The sequence below is a fragment of the Nerophis ophidion genome, linkage group LG09 (assembly GCF_033978795.1).
Source record: "Nerophis ophidion isolate RoL-2023_Sa linkage group LG09, RoL_Noph_v1.0, whole genome shotgun sequence".
Taxonomy (NCBI): Eukaryota; Metazoa; Chordata; class Actinopteri; order Syngnathiformes; family Syngnathidae; genus Nerophis; species Nerophis ophidion.
In genome coordinates this window covers 42,468,747-42,493,662 of record NC_084619.1, presented here as the reverse complement: position 1 = coordinate 42,493,662, position 24,916 = coordinate 42,468,747, and the positions used below count along the sequence as shown (strand labels likewise).

General features: G+C 40.8%; 1 protein-coding gene across 5 annotated transcripts in view; it reads left to right on the top strand.

Annotated features, from left to right (window-relative positions):
- Positions 1–23,354, top strand: part of fbxw4 (F-box and WD repeat domain containing 4) — a 184,918-nt gene extending 161,564 nt beyond the window's left edge. For 4 of the 5 annotated variants that reach the window (XM_061911022.1, XM_061911021.1, XM_061911019.1 and 1 more), the window contains one exon: positions 15,824–16,019. In XM_061911022.1, the coding sequence (XP_061767006.1) occupies positions 15,824–15,982 (159 nt within the window). In that variant the 3' untranslated portion in view covers positions 15,983–16,019. Of the gene's footprint in view, positions 1–15,823; positions 16,020–22,643 lie in introns of those variants that run through there. The other variant, XM_061911017.1, reaches the window with a different exon arrangement.
- Positions 23,355–24,916: the final 1,562 nt, after the last annotated feature.

Here is a 24,916-nt window from a genome sequence, read left to right as displayed (position 1 = left end):
CTTCGGAGTATAAGTCGCACCTGCCGAAAATACATAATAAAAAGGAAAAAAACATATAAGTCTCACTGGAGTATAAGTCGAATTTTGGGGGGAAATTTATTTGATAAAACCCAACAAGATAGACATTTGAAAGGCAATTTAAAATAAATAAAGAATAGTGAACAACAGGCTGAATAAGTGTACGTTATATGACGCATAAACACCCAACTGAGAAGGTGCCTGGTATGTTAACGTAACATATTATGGTAAGAGTCATTCAAATAACTATAACATATAGAACATGATATACGTTTACCAAACAATCGGTCACTCCTAATCGCTAAATCCCATGAAATCTTACACGTATATATATATATATATATATATATATATATATATATATATATATATATATATATATATATATATATATATATAGCAATATATATATATATATAAGTGACGTGCAGTCAGGTGAGGCAGGGCCTCACGTGCCATCATGGAAAGAAAAGAAAAAAATTAAATTGTTATATGTATCCAGTGATTATACTATAAAGTTATTTTCCATTCAACTTCACCAGATTTCACCATATTTCTTGTGTTGGGCACGGCTGTGAAAACGCACAGTGTGAGGCACCTGTTCTCCAGCCTCCTGGTGGTAGAGGGCACTACTGATCCCAGAGATCATTCTTGCACTACTCGGCTAGGCCTGGGGACATCTGAAGCCAGTATGTTTTAAAGTTGTCTTTTGCCTGCATATCGTAAAAACAACCGTCCAACATTTTACAACTAATTGTAAACTTATAGGTGCCGACAATCAGGGCCGAGTTGCGACGAAAGAGTGTGTCGATGTTGAGATATTAAGCCGAGTTGGTAAGTGAATTTGTTTGCTAATAGTAGCTACTAGCCGTACCCATGTATTTTTCATGGGCGGTTAGCATCAGGTTTTAATCCCGTTTCCTCCAATGTTTCTTTTTTTTTTTGTCCTGTCCAGCTTCTCAGGCAAATCATATAGTTGATGTAGATGCCCATATCGGCTGTTCAGATTTACTTTACAAAAGAGAAGTGTTGGATACTTCTCTTGTTGCCTTATTTGAATTTGACTTTATTAAATGTATTTATATTATCATTTGGTGCAGCCGGGCCCGAGCAGGAGGGGATAGAAAGAGAAAAAAGGAAGACAGAGGGGGAAATTGTGGGGATAAGAGGGGGATTAGACAGAGAGACAAAAACAACAACAGCAAATACAACAATAACAACAACAATAATACAACAACACCAGCACATACAATATGTACAAATATGATCGTAAAAGTGATAGCAAATAAGCAGTTAGTGAAATAAATAATATAATAAAGACAATGAGCGTTTTTACACTAAAACTGGAGCAATACAAATACCAATAGAAAAAGCGCTATTGATCATGAACGAAACCAATAGTTTACCTCTATTATCAACAATACAGTTGTTCAAATGCAACAATACGTATACATAATGATAGCTAGAAAGATAATAAAAAAAAAAAAGACTGAATACCGAAAGATGAAAGGGAAGAGAGAGAGGCAACCTTTATTAATCTTGTAGATTGTTATAATAACAATGGGTTAAGCTCTGTCAATATGCCATGTGTTACCCAGTTTACCCGAGGGCAACAACGTTGATATATGTTTGATGAAACGTGATTATGTGCATGAGTGTATGTATGTATATGTACTTTTATATGAACAGAATGTGTATATGAATGTTTGTACAGTAAATGTATATGTACAGTATATGTATGTTTGTTTGTACAGTGAATGTATATGTACAGTATGTGTATGTTTGTACCGTGAATGTGCGCGTGGATGGACAAACTTGGAGTATGTAGGTATGTACTGTATTAGTGCATGTATGTGGGAGCGTAGGTACCAATGTATGGACGTTTGTACGTATGAATAACGGTGTGTGTGTGTGTGAGTATATGTGTGTTTGTATGTACAATATATTTGACTCCCAGTGTGCGTGGGAGCCAGAGTGCGGCCCCAGCCGCCCAGAGAGCCCAACCCAAACAGCAGGTGTGGCGCCCAGGGAACCAGGGACCACCAGCCCCACGCAACCAGGCCGGCCAGCGGCTGGAACCCCAGAGCCCGGCCCACCGCGCCGCTCGGAAGAGCCGGTAGCAGGCCGCAGACAGACGCACCCGGCAGAGGACAGGGCACGAGAGAAGCAGCGGACGGCCAGACCCCAAGCCAGCGAGAGACAACCCCCCACACGGGCAGAAAGACGGGATGCCCCGCCCGGGGAAACCAAAGACCCCCCGCAGCCGGACAGGAAGACTGCCCCCGCCCCACCAGCACCCGGGCCCCCCCCGACCCCACCCCCACCCGCGGGGAGCACGGTGCGGCCCACACCAGGCCACCCCACCCGAGCCGGCCGCCACAGGACCACCCAATGCAAGGGCCACGGGGACTACCCACTCCACCCGCAGGGACCCCAACGATGGAGATGGAACAACCAACAACCGCCCTGTCGAAGCCCCCCCCTGAGGGAGGGGGAGAAAAGGAAAAAAATTAAAATAAAACAAAACAAACAAAATGATTAAATTATATATATATATATATATATATATATATATATATATATATACACATACATATATATATATTTACATATACATACACATACACACACATATATACATACATACAGGTATACACACATACATACACATACATACATACACATCCATACACATATACATACATGCATCTATGCAATACATATATGTATACATACACATACATACACACATACACATACATACACACACACATACATACATATGTATACATACACATACACATATATACATACACATACATACATACATACATACATACACATACATACACACATATACACACATAAATACATACATGCACACATACACATATATACATACACATACATACATATATATACCCACATATACACACATATATATACATACATGCACACATACACATATATACATACATACATATACACACATACCTCCGCATACATATATACACACACACACACAAAAAAAAATTAAATAAGATCACAAACAGGCTGACACAACATCACTACTGCAGCAGCTGGCCGACTCGCAGCAACTCGGAATACCCAGCAGCACCAAGCTACCACAATGGATGAGGGGACTAGACCCAGCCGGCCCCAACCAAGAAAGACACCTGGAAGGGATGGACGGCGGGACCCAGGGGCCCCAGACATGCAGCCCGGATGCAGTAGCCTGAGGCGCCGACCCCGAATGACCAGCATGCCCAGAGCGTATCCCCAGAAATATACATACACATATATACATATATATATACATACATATATACATACACACACACATACATATACAACTATATACATCTGCATATATACATACACACACGCGCACAAACCCATATTCATACATACACATACCGGCATACATATTATATAGCTATATATATACTGTATATATATATACATATACATACATACATATACACATACACATATGCACATACATATATAGACATACATATATACACATACATATATACATACACACAGATACACACATATACATATACATACCCATATATATGCACAAACATACACACATACATACACATGTATACATACATACACACATAATATATTAACATACATAAATATATACATACATATGCATACATACCCACACATGCACATACGCATCAGGAGATGAAATCTCCTGATGATTGAGGGAACCCCTCATGAAACAGTTCTGTAGAGATGAAGTAGTCTTGTGATTTTTCCCACACCTACATATTGCGCTCTACCCCGGTATCGAGCACTATTCTCTGGATAATCCAATCAAGATATATATATATATATATATATATATATATATATATATATATATATATATATATATATATATATATATATATATACACATACACATACATACATATATATGCACATACATATAAATATATATACACATATACATACATACACATACATACATAATAATAATAACACCTCCAGCGAGGTGTTGCCCAGGAGTGGCAGGCCACCAGACCGCAGTCCCCGCAACCCGCACTTGCCGAGGAGGCAATGAGGGATGCGTCGCACTCCTAAACCCCAACCCACTCATGCATGTGTACAGGGCCCCCAGAGTGTCTACTGTGTAGTTAAAATTAAGAGGCCAGCCGTTACAGCCGACCTCCAGTCCCTGTTGATGTATGTACAGTAGCGTGAGTGAGATGTGTATGCTTGTGGAAACTAATAATGCGATTAAAATTGGGGGACATCAAGGTCATGGTGGGTCCCAACCAAGCCGAGCCCCCCAAATCCTAAGTGTCTATAATGCAGCTAAGATTGATGGACGAGCAGGGGACAAGAAAGGAGGACTGGAGTCCCGTAGGAGGCATCCTTATCTCCCCTACCATGTCTCCCTGCAGGACAATCCCCCAAAGTCTTATATATGTGTGAGTGTGTGTGCTATAAGTAGGAGGAGTAGAGGGCCCGGACATACCCACCCTCCCCCAGTCCATGCAGGCGACAACCAGGAACTACGGCCAGGAGGCCACCGTCCTCCCCCACGGCCCGTGACCTACACCAGACCTCTTTAAGAAGACGCCATTAGAGTCCACCCCCTGCCAAACAAAGCCAGCACCCGCCCACCCCAACCCAGCCCTGCAGAGCCCATACTGGCAACCAAACGCAGAAAAACTGCACAGCCCCCATGCCCAATGCAAACACAGCATCCCGGCCATCCACACAGCAACGTGCCCATACGAGTCCCGGCCAGGGGACGGAGCCCCCCAATGGGGGAAGAAGCCAATGCATCCCGTCCGCACGTCAGCATTCAAACCAGCCGGCAAGCCAACGCCAGCCATCACCCACAACCCCACTGGCACGCAGACACCAATCACAGTACCCCAACCACTCCAACCCAACACAGCAATGCCAACCGCCGGTAGCACCACAGCAACCACCCCCACTACCGCCCGCTCGCAGTACAAACACCCGCGGTCGCCGGAGCCGAGGCAAAATAAAAAAATAATTAAAATAAAATAAAAAATCCGACCCCGTAAACCATAACAATGCACACCCCCTGCTACCTCCGCGGCCGCCAACACACCGACCCCAACTCATCCACAGCCAGGCCAATCGAGCCACCGGACATCCACCTCGGACGACCAAGCACCCCAACGCACCGCCGACCACGCCCAGCGTCACAGCCCCATACAGCCGCAGACAGTGCCAGGGAATGCCGGCGAGAGGCGAACAGCACGCAGCCGCCCCGGAACGGGAAAGAAACGTCCCCCAACCCAGCGCGCAGTAGACCCACCACCAATCCGACACATACATACACATATACATATATATATATATATATATATATATATATATATATATATATATATATATATATATATATATATACATACACACATATACATATATACATGCATATACACATACACACATATACATACATACACATACACATATATATATATATACATATATAAATATATATATACATATACACATATACACACACATACATATATACACATACATATATATACATACATACACACATACATACATATTCATACACATATATACACACATACATACACATCTATACACATTCACATATACACACATACCTACACATCTATACACAATCACATATATACACATACCTACACACACATATATATACATAAATACATACACATCTATACACATTCACATATACACACATACCTACACATCTATACACATTCACATATATACACATACCTACACACATATATATATACATAAATACATACACGCGTACATATATACACATATACATATACATACACACATACATACACATGTATAACTACACACATACATACACATCTACTGTATATACATACATACATATCCTCCAATGTTTCTGATCCGATTGAATTTATATTTATGTCGAGTCTTTATTTTGGGTACTTACATACGGTGACCGAGTATTGTGGCGTTTTAAGACCATCTGCATTTTTTATGCTACAGTACAACCTGCCCTTATACTGAACTTTCACTACAAACTGCCATATCCACAACACCAACCCGTGTGGCTGTATGAACTGCGAATGCACATATGGACTGCAATCAGTCTCATAAGGCTCCTATAAACTTGAAGAACTTTTGATATTACTTTTTATGAATTACCTGAACTAAACCAACATTGTTTGTTGGGATTCCTTTCTGTTTTTTTCTTTTGTTTTGAATGGCCATTCCTATTAATGAATGTCCACTAGTTGTTGCACTGTACATGTTTAAATAGCACCAGTATCATTTAAAGTCTTTAATTGTGTCTGTCCTACTCTCTCCGAGTCGTAATCTATACTTCTGATTAGCCCAAATATTGAGAACTTCTACTATGCTAGCTAAAGTACCTGCTGCATTAAGTTAAAGTACCAATGATTGTCACACACACACTAGGTGTGGTGAAATGTGTCCTCTGCATTTGACCCATCCCCTTGTTCACCCACTGGGAGGTCAGGGGAGCAGTGAGCAGCAGCGGACGAGAATCATTTTTGGTGATTTAACCCCCAATTCCAACCCTTGATGCTGAGTGCCAAGCAGGGAAGAATGCTCGTATGAGCTTTTGAACATAACCCGTTAAATGCTGCCAATCAAATGGTGAATAAGATACTCTATAGGGCTCATGTTTATAAATCTGACTGTGATGAAGTCAGTGCCTCACCAGCCATGAACCTCACCACACATCACTGATATATATATATATATATATATATATATATACATATACACACACACATATATATATATATATATATATATATATATATATATATATATATATATATATATATATATATATATATATATATATATAAAGTGGGGAACAAAGTATTTGGTCAGCTACCGATTGTGCAAGTTCTCCCACTTAAAATGATGACAGAGGTCTGTAATTTTCATCATAGGTGCACTTCAACTGTGAGAGACAGAATGTGGAAAACAAACCCAGGAATTCACATTGTAGGAATTTTAAAGAATTTATTTGTAAATTATGATGGAAAACAAGTATTTGGTCACTTCAAACAAGGAAGATCTCTGACTCTCACAGACCTGTAACTTCTTCTTTAAGAAGCAATTCTGTCCTCCACTCGTTACCTGTATTAATGGCACCTGTTTGAACTCATTATCTGTATAAAAGACACCTGTCCACAGCCTCAAACAGTCAGACTCCAAACTCCACTATGGCCAAGACCAAAGAGCTGTCAAAGGACACCAGGAAAAGGATTGTAGACCTGCACCAGACTGGAAAGAGTGAATCTACAAAAGTCAAGCAGCTTGGTTCGAAAAAATCAACGGGGGGAGCAATTATCAGAAAATGGAAGACATACAAGACCACTGATAATCTCCCTCGATCTGGGGCTCCACGCAAGATCTCATCCCGTGGGGTCAAAATGATCATGAGAACGGTGAGCAAAAATCCCAGAACCACACGGGGGACCTGGTGAATGACCTGCAGAGAGCTGAGACCAAAGTAACTAAGGTTACCATCAGTAACACACCACGCCGACAGGGAATCAAATCCTGCAGTGCCAGACGTGTCCCCATGCTTAAGCCAGTGCATGTCTAGGCCCCTCTGAAGTTTGTCAGAGAGCACATGGATGATACAGCAGAGGATTGGGGGAATGTCATGTGGTCATATGAAACCAAAATATAACTTTTTGGTATAAACTCAACTCCTCGTGTTTGGAGGAAGAAGAATACTGAGTTGCATCCCAAGAACACCATAACTACTGTGAAGCATTGGGGTGGAAACATCATGCTTTGGGGCTGTTTTTCTGCTAAGGGAACAGGACAATTGATCCGTGTTAAGGAAAGAATGAATGGGGCCATGTATCGTGAGATTTTGAGTCAAAACCTCTTTCCATCGGTGAGAGCTTTGAATGGTTGACCAAATTCTTATTTTCCACCATAATTTACAAATTCATTCTTTAAAATTCCTACAATGTGAATTCCTGGATTTTTCTGTCTCTCACAGTTGAAGTGTACCTATGATGGAAATTACAGACCTCTGTCATATATATATATATATATATATATATATATATATATATATATATATATATATATATATATATATATATATATATATATACATATATATACATATATATATATTTTATATGAGTGCTGACAACAGTTGATTTATTAATTCTACAAAATCATTTTTTCCTACTCTATTATTTGAAATATTAAATAAGCATCCTATTATCAAATTTAAAGACATGAAGTAAACAGATGGGCAATAATTGATATGAAAGTGGATGTAATAACTTTGACCTATATTTCCTTTTTTGTTGGTATTCTATATTTTTGTATTGTATCCTGATATTGTGACAACAATCAAACTTTTTTCCTCTTTTTCACTCTCGGTGAACACAAAAGATGATCTTGTTTGACTTGTTTTTATTCATCAGTCAATATTCATTTCTTCACCATACTTCCATCTTTATATTTTTCATGAGTTGCTCATATGATATTTATACTAATGTGGCCATCTAGTGGTCACACATCAAACACACCAGTAGGGCAGCATGGTGAAAGAGGGGTTAGTGCATCTGCCTCACAATAAGAAGGCTCTGTGTAGTCCTGGGTTAAACCCCGGGCTCGGGATCTTTCTGTGTGGAGTTTGCATGTCCTCCCCGCGACACCAAAGGGAATAAGCGGTAGAAAATGGATGGATGGATAAAAAGTTGGCTACTGTGACTCATTACACGTATAAATGAAAAAGCTTTAATGAAACAAAATGATTACCGGTATTATCTCACCGTTGGGTTCTTCTCATGTCTTCATTACAGAAGTGAAATGGAAAGATTGTTATTAAACAAGATGTTTGCTAATTACAAGCATGTACAGTACAAGTTATTTGTTGTGCTAAATGGCAAAATGAACAATACATTATTGCTTTTAATAATACAGCTCACTTAAAACTACCTGGGAAATTGGGAATTGAACCTGCACCTGCTTCTGTTAAGTCAAAGTCAAATGTCAATTTTTTTTTTTTTTAATTTAACATTAATCATTTTTTCATTATATTCAATTTTTTATTTGTTAGTTATATTCTATTTGTTATATACTGATATTATAGTTGTTATATTTTTGTTATACTGCATATACAAAACCCAAAACCAGTGAAGTTGGCATGTTGTGTAATTCGTATATAAAAACAAATCCTTTTCAACTTATATTCAATTGAATGTACTGCAAAATTAAGATATTTAATGTTCAAACTGAGAAACAAAATTTTCTTTTGCAAATAATCATTAGCTTAGAATTTAATGGCAGCAGCACATTGCAAAATAGTTGGCACAGGGGCATTTTTATCAGTGTTACGTCGTCTTTCCTTTAAATAACACTATACGTTCGGGAACTGAGGAGACCGATTTTTGAAGCTTTTCAGGTGGAATTCTTTCCCATTCTTGCTTGATGTACAGCTTAAGTTGTTCAACAGTCCGGGGTCTCCATTGTTGTATTTTAGGCCTCATATTGAGCCACTCATTTTCAATGGGAGACAGGTCTGGACTACAGGCAGGCTGGTCTAGTACCCGCACTCTTTTACTATAAAGTCACACTGTTGCAGAATGTGGCTTGGCATTGGCTTGCTGAAATAAGCAGGGGCTTTTATGAAAAATACAGTGCTCGGATGGCAACATATGAAGCTCCAAAAACTGTATGTACCTTTTAGCATTAATGGTGCCTTCACAAATGTGTAAGTTAACCATGCCTTGGGCACTAATACACCCCCATACCATCACAGATCCTGGCTGTTTTTTGTTTTTTTGGTACTTTTTGTTTTGTTTGTTTTTGTTCTTTTGTTTTTTTTTTGTTCGGTCTGTTCCTGTTCCCACCACCCCAGCAGATGATGGCGTGGAACACAGCAGAGGCCACCACAGTGTATATGTTTTGTTGTTGTTGTTGTTTTACTTTTGTAGCTGTATGTTGAAATGTCTGGTTGCATCAGCTCTGCTCTTTTAATGTATTTAATGTCCCTTGAATTCTTTAATCTTTGATGTTTCCCTCTTACACACATTCTTCTGTGTGCTATGGCTATGAGGTTTTTTTCCCCCGTGGCCTCAGTCTGAACCCTCTTTCCAGGGTCCCAGGCTTAGACATAATGTTTTTTTCTCACCCCCCAGCATAAATCTGTTTCTCTCCTTTTCTGTAAGGGCCGCCAGAAGTTGGCAGAACCGTCAGCAATCCTGTTCTGTCTCTCTGTAATGTTTGTCTGATCTTGAATGAAATTGTACTGAAAATCTTAGTACAGGGTCCTTGGCCCTGTACTCTTCAGCATCTACATACTGCCGCTGGGTGACGTCATACGCAAATACGGTATTAGCTTTCACTGCTATGCTGATGACACCCAACTCTACATGCCCCTAAAGCTGACCAACACGCCGGACTGTAGTCAGTTGGAGGCGTGTCTTAATGAAATTAAACAATGGATGTCCCTAACTTTTTGCAACTTAACGCCAAAAAAACGGATATGCTGATTATCGGTCCTGCTAGACACCGACCTCTATTTAATAATACAACTTTAACATTTGACAACCAAATAATAAAACAAGGTGACTCGGTCAAAAATCTGGGTATTATCTTCGACCCAACTCTCTCCTTTGAGTCACACATTAAAAGCGTTACTAAAACGGCCTTCTTTCATCTCCGTAATATCGCTAAAATTCGCTCCATTTTGTCCACTAAAGACGCTGAGATCATTATCCATGCGTTTGTTACGTCTCGTCTCGATTACTGTAATGTATTATTTTCGGGTCTCCCCATGTCTAGCATTAAAAGATTACAGTTGGTACAAAACGCGGCTGCTAGACTTTTGACAAGAACAAGAAAGTTTGATCATATTACGCCTGTACTGGCTCACCTGCACTGGCTTCCTGTGCACTTAAGATGTGACTTTAAGGTTTTACTAATTACGTATAAAATACTACACGGTCTAGCTCCAGCCTATCTTGCCGATTGTATTGTACCATATGTCCCGGCAAGAAATCTGCGTTCAAAAGACTCCGGCTTATTAGTGATTCCTCGAGCCCAAAAAAAGTCTGCGGGCTATAGAGCATTTTCCGTTCGGGCTCCAGTACTCTGGAATGCCCTCCCGGTAACAGTTCGAGATGCTACCTCAGTAGAAGCATTTAAGTCTCACCTTAAAACTCATCCCTATACTCTAGCCTTTAAATAGACCTCCTTTTTAGACCAGTTGATCTGCCGCTTCTTTTCTTTCTCCTATGTCCCCCCCTCCCTTGTGGAGGGGGTCCGGTCCGATGACCATGGATGAAGTACTGGCTGTCCAGAGTCGAGACCCAGGATAGACCGCTCGTCGGGACCCAGGATGGACCGCTCGCCTGTATCGGTTGGGGACATCTCTACACTGCTGATCCGCCTCCGCTTGAGATGGTCTCCTATGGACGGGACTCTCGCTGCTGTCTTGGATCCGCTTGAACTGAACTCTCGCGGCTGTGTTGGAGCCACTATGGATTGAACTTTCACAGTATCATGTTAGACCCGCTCGACATCCATTGCTTTCGGTCCCCTAGAGGGGGGGGGTTGCCCACATCCAAGGTTTCTCGTAGTCAGCATTGTCACTGGCGTCCCACTGGATGTGAATTCTCCCTGCCCACTGGGTGTGAGTTTTCCTTGCCCTTTTTTGGGTTCTTCCGAGGATGTTGTAGTCGTAATGATTTGTGCAGTCCTTTGAGACATTTGTGATTTGGGGCTATATAAATAAACATTGATTGATTGATTGATATCCTCTCGGGGGTTATTAAAGTATTTCTGATTCTGATTTTGAACTTTGCGCCTGTAACAATCTGGATGGTTCTTTTCCTGTTTGGCCCGGATGACACGACGTCCACTGTTTCCCAAAATTTTTTTAAATCTGGACTCGTCAGACCACAGAACACTTCCACTTTGCATCAGTCCATCTTAGATGAGCGCGGGCCCAGCGAAGCCGGCGGCATTTCTGGGTGTTGTTGATAAATTGTTTTGCATAGAAGAGTTTTAACTTGCACTTACAGATGTAGCGACCAACTGTAGTTACTGACAGGGGTTTTCTGAAGTGTCCCTGAGCCCATGAAGTGATATCCCTTACACACTGATGTAGCTTTTTGATGCAGTACCGTCTGAGGGGATCAAAGGTCATGGCATTTCCGCTTACGTGCAGTGATTTCTCCTGATTGTCTGGACCTTTTGATGATATTACGCTCTGTAGATGGTGAAATCCCTAAATTCCTTGCAATAGCTCGTTGAGAAATGTTGTTCTTAAACTGTTGGACAATTTGCCCACGCATTTGTTTGTGAATGACTGAGCATTTCATGGAAGCTGCTTTTATACCCAATCATGGCACCCACCTGTTCCCAATTAGCCTGTTCACCTGTGGGATGTTCCTAATAAGTGTTTGATGGGCATTCCTCAACTTTCTCAGTCCTTTTTCCCCACTTGATTTTTTAAAAATGTTGCAGGCATCAAATTCCAAATGAGCTAATATTTGCAACAACAAAAAAACAAGTTTACCAGTTTGAATGTTAAGTATCTTGTCTTTGCAGTCAATTGAATATAAGTTGAAAGGGATTTGCAAATCACTGTATTCTGTTTTTATTTACAATCTACACAACGTCCCAACTTCACTGGTTTTGAGTTTTGTATATATAAATCGAGCCAAATATGCTTTGGCGTGCGACCAATGTCTCAGTGTACAGTCGCTTCATTAATTTTTGAATTTATTTATTGATTTTGTTTGACATCGTAAGCTCTGCAGGGACTGCCATTTGATGACAACACTTCCTGTAAAACGCCATTTTGAAGAGGCAGGCCCCAGACCTCACATCCTATTTAAATGTCGTGAGGAATAGACAGCTACGGTGGCGCCAATGTGACATGGATTGGCACACATACAGGGCCGTAACTAGGATTTGACAGATACCAAGGTCAAAAATTGGCTGTGCAAGAGGAACTTTGAAAGGCTGAAATCATGGGTATCTCTCCACCATATAGATTATATTACCTTGAGCAACACAATGAATTTCCAGAATAACAAAAGCTTTAATTGAGCTATAACTATCTATCACTCATCTAACATATTTGATAATCAGCATGATCTGATAACAGTCTTCTTTTTGATAAATATCCTGACGTTTAGCATGTTAAACAATTTTAACATCATTAAAATATGAATTAAAAAAACATAACAAAATTTTCAAACGCAACCAAGATTCGAGCCCAAGGGCTTGTGTTTTGCAATGCAAGTACTGATGACGTCCGCCACGCAGCCTCCGCAAGTATAAGAAGAATTTTTCTTCTCATATTCTAATCGTCTAATCAGTGACAGTAAATGACGTGGCCAGGATACGTCTAGGGTAAAATATTATCTAAAGCACCTTGTCATTTAATAATTACATTTTTATGTAACTGTCCAGTCTGCTAAAAGAAAGGGGTGCTGCATGGGCCAAGGCTAGAAATACCAAATCCCAGGCTGACTGGATGTTTTTAGACAGCTCAGAAATTGCTGTACTTGTCAAGAAGTCAAAGTCTGACTTTTATCTTGCACAAACCACCAGTTGCTTAAATGATCCCAATACATTTTAGAAAGTCATAAAAACGTCTTATGGAAGTGAAACCACGAATGAACTGCCAACTTGTATCGGGAAAGATTCATGTAGTCTCTCCATACTTACTTTTTTTAATGAACATTTTATTTCCACTGGTTCTTTATTTGACTCCTTAGTTCCACATTCCTTCATACTTCCATGGCTCATTCATTTAGTTTTACTCCTCTTGAGGTGTTTGCGGTCAAGAGAGCCTTAAAACAAGTGGGTCCTGGTGAAGCTGCATGTCCTGACAAACTTTAGCCCTTCTTTTTGCCGTTCATATTATTGCAGAACCTCTTACGCATACCGTAATTCCTTGAATTGCCGCCGGGCATATAGGATGCGCCTGCCTTGAAACTCAGTTCGCAAAATAATTAGCGCATGCTTAGTATAACCGCCGGGTCAAACTCGTGACGTCACGAGTGACACTTCCCCTGTCATCATTTTCAAAATGGAGGAAGCTGATTTCAATACCGGTAATTTGAAATCACATAAAGGGCAGAAGTTTAAGAGCTATTCAGTATGTAAAGTCCAAGCTATTGAGTACCGGTACACTGTAAAAAAAAAAATCTGTAAAAAAAACGGTAATTTACTGGCAGCTACGGCTGCAAAACGAAAACCATAAAATTAAAGTAAAACATTGTAAACCAAATAATGATCAAAAACATTTTATTTACAGAAATTTTCATGAAACGTTTTGCGGAGAAATATCGTAATTTTACAGATTTTTACTAAATTATTAAGATTAACCACCTTTATTAAAGTGACGATGCAAACAGTTCTGCAGAAAAATACCTTTATTGTACAGAGTTTTTCCACATTATTACGATCAACCACCTTTAATGAAGTGACAATGCTGGTAGTTCCACAGAAAAATGCCATTGCTTTACAGATTTTTTTCTGAATTGTTAGGATTAGGGGTCTCTTATTCACCTTACCGGGGGTCCACTGGATACAGGAACTTGGTGCAAAGTGGGTTCACCTTTTATGAATGGCTATCCCGCCTTAACGACATACTTACCGGTCCTACCATTTTACCGCGAGACTTTCAGTGACCCTCTCGTAGGATTGACCCAATGTTTGCCCAGGCGAATATATCACGGTACCGTGACAGGGCTTTGTCACCAAATCACCAGCGTAATGTGTACAACTTTGTCGTACATATGATAGTGACAGCAAGACATACTTGGTCAACAGCCAACAGCCACACAGGTCACACTGACGGTAGCCGTACAAACAGCTTTAACACTGTTACAAATATGCGCCACACTGTGAACCCACATCAAACAAGAATGATAACAACATTTCAGGAGAACATCCTCACTGTAACACAACATAAACACAACATAAAAAATACCCACAATCCCATGCAGCGCTGACTCTTCCGGGCTACACCCCTGCTACCACCCAACCCCGCCCCCCCCCAAAACATCACCGCCCCCCTCCGTGCGTCGGTTGAGGTGGGCGGGGTTTGGTGGTGGGGGTGTATATTGTAACACATGGAATTCTGGGTATTGTTTCTGTTGTGTTAATGTTTTGTTACGGTAAAGATGTTCTCCAGAAATGTGTTTGTCATTCTTGTTTGATGTGGCTCCACAATGTGGCGCGTATTTGTAACAGTGTTAAAGTTGTTTGTACGGCCACCATCAGTGTGACTTGTATGGCTGTTGGCTGTTGATCAAGTATGTCTTGCAGTCACCAACGTATGTCATATTACAGAGAAAAATGTTAAATTGTTAGTATGAGCATAAACCTTTATATAAGAGGCTACATATATTTTTCTACTTGAATGTAAAAATACACATAAATATTAAAAAAATAAGATTTACCTTAAAATGACATACAAAACTGCTACATATTTAATGAAAGTTAATTACTGTTAATTACTGTAATTTTACATGAATTTGAAAGTAATTTGAGAAAACAGAAAATAATTTGTATAATTCATTTGGTATTTTTCTGTAAAAAAAAATTTAAATATACATCGTTTGTCATTACTGGCATATTACTTAAAATAACAGGTGGTTTGTTTATTTACAGATAATGTCTTCAATTCTACAGTTTTATAACCTATTAAAAAAATATATATATATTACAGTAGAAATTTTGAGTAAATTAACCATAAAAATATTTTTTTTTTTTACAGTGTATGCTAAAAAGAACAGTAAGCAGCTATGTTTTATTATCATACCTGTGGAGCCGACGGTCCAACAGACAGGCAGGGCATGCTGGAGCCCGGCCCAAGATGGCGGCGAGGAGACGGCAAGCAAGCGGAAAGGAGGAGCGGAAGAGCGACCTGGACTGAGGTTTTATTGAAAAATAAACAAAGTCAAACTGCTCAAGCCATGTCCTTCTTTGGTGGTCCTGGGAACCCGCAAGACGACGGCTTGAGACCGTCACAATACCGTAGCTGCGTCTGTCAAATATGAGTCATTAAATGACTCCCGCCTTCTGGTGGTAGAGGGCGCTAGTGATCTTTCTTGCGACTACTCGGCTGCAGAAGAAGTGAAATGAGTGACGTGATATGTGCTGGAGGAGGTAATAAAGGAAGATCTCCATCGAGACAGAGAGACTTTTAAAACTGAAGAAAGATAAGGAAGACTTCTCTAAACAAGTTATCGATGTTTTAGATCAGAAGGAGCTGGCATGGACTATATTTATAAGTAAAGGTAAGACCATAATAACGTTTTTTTTTAATTAAATGGGCTTTTTATGATGGTATCCTTACATCAGACTCAAATTTTTACTGCATGCCTTTGGGAAGTGACGGAGTGAGAAGAGGTTTTAAAATAATTAGCGCATGCTTACTTTTACCGCATGCCTTTGGTAAGCGCAGGAGTGAGAAGAGGTTTTAAATTAATTAGCGCCCCGGTGACAATTCAAGGAAATACGGTATTTCTAATCTTTCTTAGTCCAGTAATGACATTCCTTGCGTAAGGAAATCGACTTAAGTTTTACCTATGTTAAAAGGAGGTGATCCTACAGCTGTTAATAACTATAGACCCATCTCCAAGTTATGCTAGCTAAAGCTCTAGAAAAATGTGTTCGGTAATTCTTAGACACCTATGGTCTGCTTACTCAACATCAATGAGATCTTAGAAAAAGAAATAGCGCCATAGCCACTGCTATCAAAGTTGTGAATGATATTATTGAGTCATTGGACTGTAAAAAAAATGTGCAGCTGTATTTATTGACCTTTCAAAATCATTTGATACAGTTGACCATAAAATATTGGCAGACAGATTGTCCAAGATTATAGCTCAGCATGCTGTAAAGTGGTTTTGTAATTACATGTCCAATAAAACGCAATGCATCCAGTTTGTTGAGTCCCCCTCGTCCTTCCTCCCTGTATAAATGGTGTGCCTCAGGGTTCCACATTAGATCTGTTTTGTTTTCTACCTATGGCAGTGGTTCTTAACCTTGTTGGAGGTACCGACCCCCACCAGTTTCATATGCGCATTCACCGAACCCTTCTTTATTGAAAAAAAAAATAAAAATAAAAAATAAAAAAATATATATATATATATATATATATATATATATATATATATATATATATATTCAAATTCAATCAATCAATCAATGATTATTTATATAGCCCTAAATCACTAGTGTCTCTCAAAGGGCTGCACGAACCACAACACAAACCACAACGACATCCTCGGTAGAGCCCACATAAGGGAAAGGAAAACTCACACCCAACTCGGTGACAAAAATGACTATGAGAAACCTTGGAGAGGACCGCATATGTGGGCAACACAGCCGTGAGAGTCCAGTCCAAAGTGGATCCAACACAGAAGCGAGAGTCCCGTCCATAGTGGAGCCAACAGGCGGATCAGCAGCGCAGAGATGTCCCCAGCCGATACACAGGCAAGCGGTCCATCCTGGGTCCCGACTCTGGACGAGCGGTCCATCTTTGGTCCCGACTCTGGACAGCCAGACCTTCATCCATGGCCACCGGACCCCTTCCACAAGGGAGAGTGGGACAGAGGAGAAAAAGAAAAGAAACAGCACATCAACTGGTCTAAAAAGGGAGTCTATTTAAAGGATAGAGCATACAAATGAGTTTTAAGGCCAGACTTAAATGCTTCTACTGAGGTGGCATCTCAAACTGTTACCGGGAGGGCATTCCAGAGTACTGGAGCCCGCGGATTTCTTGCCTTGACATATGGTACAATACAATCGGCAAGATAGGATGGAGCTAGACCGTGTAGTATTTTATACGTGAGTAGTAAAACCTTAAAGTCACATCTTAAGTGCACAGGAAGCCAGTGCAGGTGAGCCAGTACAGGCGAAATATGATCACACTTTGTTGTTCGTGTCAAAAGTCTAGCAGCCGCATTTTGTACCAACTGTAATCTTTTAATGCTAGACATGGGGAGACCCGAAAATAATACGTTACAGTAATCGAGACGAGACGTAACAAACGCATGGATAATGATCTCTGCGTCGTTAGTGGACAAAATGGAGCGAATTTTAGCGATATTACGGAGATGAAAGAAGGCCGTTTTAGTAACAATTTTAATGTGTGACTCAAAGGAGAGAGTTGGGTCGAGGATAATACCCAGATTCTTTACCGAGTCGCCTTGTTTAATTGTTTGGTTGTCAAATGTTAAAGTTGTAATATTAAATAGAGGTAGGTGTGTAGCAGGACCGATAATCAACATGTCCGTTTTTTTGGCGTTGAGTTGCAAAAAGTTAGCGGACATCAATTGTTTAATTTCATTAAGACACGCCTCCAGCTGACTACAATCCGGCGTGTTGGTCTGCTTTAGGGGCATGTAGAGTTGGGTGTCATCAGCATAACAGTGAAAGCTCACACCGTATTTGCGTATAATGTCACCTAGCGGCAGCATGTAGATGCTGAAGAGTGCAGGGCCAAGGACCGAACCCTGGGGAACTCCACACGTTACCTTAACTCAGTCAGAGGTCACATTGTTATGGGAGACGCACTGCATCCTATCAGTAAGATAAGAGTTAAACCAAGACAGGGCTAAGTCTGACATACCAATTCATATTTTAATATGTTCTAATAAAATATTATGATCGACGGTATCAAAAGCAGCGTTAAGATCGAGGAGCAGCCAAATAAATGACGCATCAGAATCCATCGTTAGCAATAGATCATTAGTCATTTTTGCGAGGGCTGTCTCTGTGGAGTGATTTGCCCTGAAACCGGATTGAAAGGTTTCACATAGATTGTTAGACGCTAAGTGTTCATTTAACTGCTCCGCAACAATTTTTTCGAGGATTTTTGAAATAAAGGGAAGGTGTTTACCATGAGGTCAGGATCGAGGTTAGGTCTTTTAAGGAGAGGATGAATAACCGCTTTTTTGAATGCTAGGGGAACATTGCCAGAGGAAAGTGATAAGTTTATAATATTTAGCACTGATGGACCTAATAATACAAAGAGCTCCTTAATTAGTTTCCCAGGAAGTGACTCGAGTAAACATGTTGTTTGTTTTATTCCATATACGGGTTGTAACAATTATTTTAATGTTATTTCATCAAAACGAGAGAAGCTATTTTGGAGGGAAGTATCCGCCGTATATACAATCGTATCTGTGTTAATAGAACCCAGTTGTAGCTGGGACGCATTGTCTTTAATCTCCTTTCTAATTACTTCAATTTTCTTACTAAAGAATTTCATGAAGTCATCTGCTGAGTGGGTGGAGCTATTGGAAGGAGTCCCTTGTTGGGTTAGCGATGCTACCATAATAAACAAAAATTTAAGATAGTTTTTATTAAGGTGGATGAGATTTGAGTAATATTTGGCTTTAGCTAAGCTAAGCATGCGTTTATAAGTTATTAAACTATCACTCCATGCTTGATGATGCACCTCAAGTTTAGTCGTGCGCCATTTGCGTTCCAGTTTTCTACATGATAATTTCCGAGCTCTAGTTTCTTCTGTAAGCCATGGGGTCCGCCTTTTTGGACCCTTTTTTAACTTCAGCGGTGCTATAACATCAATGGTTTCGCACAGGGCGTCGTTAAAGTTGTTAGTGAGGTTATCAATAGAGCCCACATACTTTGGGAATGGTGTCATTACCAAGGGCAGTAGGTCAGTAAGAGTTTTCGTTGTGGGAGCATTAATGTTGCGGCTGCTATAGCAGTTATTATTATTATTAGCTTGCCGAACATGAGTCTGAACCTCAAATTTTATAAGGTAATGATCGGATATTACTTTAGTATACGGGAGTATCATAACTTTGGAAACGGTGATACCCCTGACAGGCACTAGGTCTATCGTATTATCGTTGCGATGCGTGGGTTCATTTATTATTTGTGTAAGACCACAGCTTACAATTATAGTCTGGAGCGCCACGCACAGTGGGTCCGATGTGGTATTCATATGGATATTAAAGTCCCGCATTATAATTATATTATCGGCAGGTGTCACTAGATCAGCAATGAACCCTGAGAATTTTTTTATGAAATTTGAATAGGGGCCTGGGGGGTGGTAGATAACAGCCAGGTATGGAGGCAGTGGTGTGGAAGAACTCATAGTAAGCACCTCAAACGATTTATATTTATTATTTATGTTAGGACTAAGGTTAAAGTTTTCGTTGTATATTAGTGCGACCCCCCCACCCCTTTTAAGGGGACGGGCAATATGCGCATTCGTATAGTTAGGAGGATATGCCTCATTTAGCGCAAAAAAGTCATCTGGTTTAAGCCAGGTTTCGCTGAGACCGATGACGTTAAGATTGTTGTCTCTAATGACCTCATTAGCTAATAACGTTTTGGGAGTGAGTGATTTCTCCAGATTCTTTTAACCTTTTGATGATTTTACAGACCGTAGATGGTAAAATCCCTAAATTCTTGCAATAGCTTGTTGAGAAATATTGTTCTAAAACTGTTCGACAATTTGCTTACAAAGTGGTGACCCTCGCCCCATCTTTGTTTGTGAATTACTTTGCATTTCATGGAAGCTGCTTGCATACCAATCATGGCACCCAACTGTTCCCAATTAGCCTGCACACCTGTGTGTTGTTCCATATAAGTGTTTGATGTGCATTCCTCAAATGTATCAGTATTTATTGCCACCTTTCCCAACTTCTTTGTCACGTGTTGCTGGCATCAAATTCTAAAGTTAATGATTATTTGCAAAAAAAAAAAAAAGTTTATCAGTTTGAACATCAAATTTGTTGTCTTTGTAACATATTCAACTGAATATAGGTTTTGCAAATCATTGTATTCCGTTTATATTTACATCTAACACAATTTCCCAACTCATATGGAAACGAGGTTTGTAGATGAGAATTTTTAATTCAACACATACAACAACTTATGGCTAAACTTAAAATTAAATTTGGGGTTTTCTTTAGAAACAAGTCCTGTTTTTAGGAAAGGCTTGATTCTGTCCATTTTCATGCCTTTGCTGGATTATGGAGACCTGCTTTTTATGATTAGACCCGACACTTAATTTGAAAAAACTGAATACTGTACTGTGCCTTACGTTTTATTACTAGTTGTGGCAACCTTGTCCACCATCGCACTTTGTATGCATCTGCAATTTGTCCATCCTTTTTCTCAATGGATGGTTTTTATATACTGTATAAATCACATCTTGGCATGGTTTCCCCTTATTTAAGTTCTAGTTTATGAGTTTGAACATCAAATATCTTGTCTTTGTAGTGCATTGAACTGAATATGGGTTGAAAGGGATTTGCAAATCATTATATTCCGTTTATGTTTACATCTAACTCCATTTCCAAACTCATATGGAAACAGTGTTTGTATAACAGGGGGACTCAGCTAAGAAGAAGTGATTGTGCTACTTCCAACGTCAAGCTCGAAATTACTCGCCAGGTGGCAAGGACCCTTTGTGGTCACATGGCAAGTTAACAATGTGGATTATGAGGTTCGGTGCTTAGACTTGGGCGGAGACACTCAAATTTACCATCTAAACCTCTTGTTTCGATGGTGACGGTGGTCGAGGAGGAGGAGGAGTTCGGGCCAGAGATCCCGCCCTCCTCCCTCCACTGTGTAATCAGATCACGCTAGCGCTGATAGCAGATGTTGCCAAACTGCAGCAGCGCTTTTCTGATGTGTCCGACAGTACGAACCGCATCCAGCATCATATTGAGACCAACCCCGGTATTACGGTGCAGTCTCAGCCCTACAGGCTCTCTGAACACAAACGCAAAGGGGTTTGGGAGGAATTACAATTGGGGGTAATAGAAGAATACCACAGTGCGTGGTGCAGCCCCATTGTTCTGGTAGGGAAAAAGGATGGGTCTGTGCGATTCTGTGTGGATTACCGCAAGGTAAATGAGGTGTCACGTTTTGACGCCTACCCAATGCCCTGAGTCGACTAGCTCCTGGATTGGCTGGGCACTGCTTGCTTTTTTACGACACTGGATTTGACCAATGGTTACTGGCAGAGTCCCTTGTCGCCAGAGTCCAAGGAAAAAACGACATTTTCCGCTCCGGAAGGTTTATACCAATTTGTAACACTTCCGTTTGGGTTGTTTGGTGCGCCCACCACATTCCAGCGCCTCATGGACCGGATACTCTGCCCTCACACTGCATATGTGGCCGCCTTCCTGGATGACGTCATCATCCAGGGTAGCGGCTGGGAAGAACACATGCGGCGGGTGGGGGCAGTGCTTGAGTCCCTAAGGCAGGCGGGGACAGAGGGAATTACAGTATTTGGGGTACCACTTGAGAGGAGGGTAGGTGCGCCCCCAGGCAGACATAACAGCGGCAATTGCGGCCTGCCCAACGCCTAAGACGAAAAAAGAGGTGAGGCAGTTTTTGGGTCTGGCAGGTTATTACCGGAGGTTTATTCTCCCGGTTTGCAGACCTGACCAGCCCACTAACTGACCTCACCCAAAAGGGTTCTCCAGATCTGGTCCAGTGGACGGGGCAGTGCCAGAAGGCGTTTGAGAGGGTTAAAAAAGACCCTCTGCGAGAAGCCGGTCCTGCACATGCCTGATTTTTCTCTCCCATTTTGTCTGCAGGCATACGCATCGGGCAGAGGACTTGGAGCTGTTTTGTCCCAGCAAGTGGAGGGCGTCAACCGCCCCATCCTATACATCAGCCGGAAGCTCTCTGACTGGGAGGTGAGGTACAGTACCGTGGAGAGGGAGTGCCTCGCCATCTGGTGAGCGGTCGGGGCGGTCGGGGCGGTCGGGGCCCTTCTGGGCGCTCTTTCAGTCTCTGCTCGGACCACAAACCCCTCCAGTGGCTCCACCGCATGAAAGATGACAACGCAAAGATCACCCGTTGGTACCCAGCTTAACAACCCTACAATTTTAGAGTAAGCCATGGACCGGGGGCGCAGATGGCCGTGGCCGACTTTCTTTCCCGCTCCCTCACGGAGGTGGAGGTATGTGGAGGGCGGCGTGCTGTGCAGCCGAATGAGGTATACCAGGACCGGCCTCGAAGTCAGCGACAGGTGCGTGGATGGCCCAGGTGGACCTTGTTATCTAATCACCTGTCGCTCTGTATAAGCAGCAACCGGGAGACGTTGTTGGAGCTGGGGTAGAGCGAGAGCAAGACTGACAGCCAGCCACAAAAAGACAATTGCTGGAAAGCAACCCAGAGACTTCATTTGAAAAATAAAACTGTATAGTGAACCTGAACTGCTCTCTCATGTCGGTGCTTGGTGGTCCAAAGTACCTCCTGGAGGGCAACCTCCACAGTATAATATTTTGGATATTAAGAGCTATCAGAAGTTTCTGGATGCTACCCTTATTTTTAGAGTTGTGGACTTGCTCCTCCACTCTCAATGGATTGTATATGTAAAAAATAAACAACAACAGTGGAGTCAGAACCAGAACTCTAACCAGCTAGTGCTGGTAGCTGTGTAGCTGGTGACTCACATGCAGCTTCCTCCAGTACCACTTCCTTGTCCTGCACAGTCACCGCCTCTGCCACTCCACCAACGGGGGCGTTGTCGGCTCTGGCTTCATTTCATGAAAGTCCACCTCCTTCAACAAGAGTCCCTCCAGAGAAGTACAGCGCGACGCCAATGAACGACTGGTACCAGAAGGTGTTGAGGGAGATAGAGATGGAGGAACTATCTTATATATCTAACCTATTAACAGTTTAACAGGATAAACCCTGTCAAATGGTATGAAAAAGTGTTTTAATCACACAGAATATTATCAGGGCTTAGGTCAGTCCCATTACATGAATAAATACTAATCAAATGTACTGCAAAAGAAGGGCATCCTAAAAACTGATGAAAAATAAATGTACATACAATTACATGGTGCTAAAATAAATGCAGCTAAATTAATAATGAATAATAATACATATATTCATAAATAATCTGTCAATACAATTTTAGTGCAAATAAAAATACATTTCCACCACTTTAGTCATATTTTTTGTGCTGAAGAAACTTCTCTATGAGTTTAGTTCCAGGATTCTTTTGTATGTTTTGAAGTGGTTAAAATGTGTATTATACTTAATACTGCTGCTTTTGATTTATATTTTAACCTTCTAAAATTGTTCTTTGAGTGTCATAACAAACATATGTTTAATGTATTGTAAGCTGTTCTGTTAAGATAAAGCCGATACTGACATAAAAATGTATCAAAATGTCGGTACTGTCAGGCTTGGAATAAGTGAGTGGACTCAGATGCAGAGATGAGGTTCTAATAAATCTTTTATTTTGAAAAAACTATTAAACCTCCAGAACCAGAGTAATATGCATTTAATGAATAAAGAAAATTGTTGGTGGAAAAAGTTCCAAAAAGGGATAAACCGAAAATCACCCCTAAATAGGAGGAAAATACTAACAAAAAGACTAACTATAATAGGTCTCATATCTGCTATGAAAAATTTTACTTAAAACGCTCCAACAGAAGGAAGAACTAAAATGGCTATAAATATTTCTACTCCAATAAAGATAAACAAAAAATCAATCAAACTTTGAGGAAGAAAAGGTATTTAGAAAAAAAAACAACTCACCACTTTAGTTGAACAAAGGCTAAATTAACAAAGGTCGCTCTAAGGAGGAGAAAAAGTGAAATTGAAATTACAGCATGGGATTCTTTGTTCCAAGGAAGTAGACATTGGAAGAGGTAAGGCATGGATACGAACATGAACATGGACTTGGACGCTAGACTGACACGAAAACTCGAGACGATCTGGCACAGAACAAGGGTAGGCATGGTAATAGGAAACAGGTGGAAACAATCAAGGGTCAGGGATGACGTCAGACTGGTAACACAAAAGGAAAGGCCTGTGATCTGAAAAAGGATGAGTTGCTTTTCAAAATAAA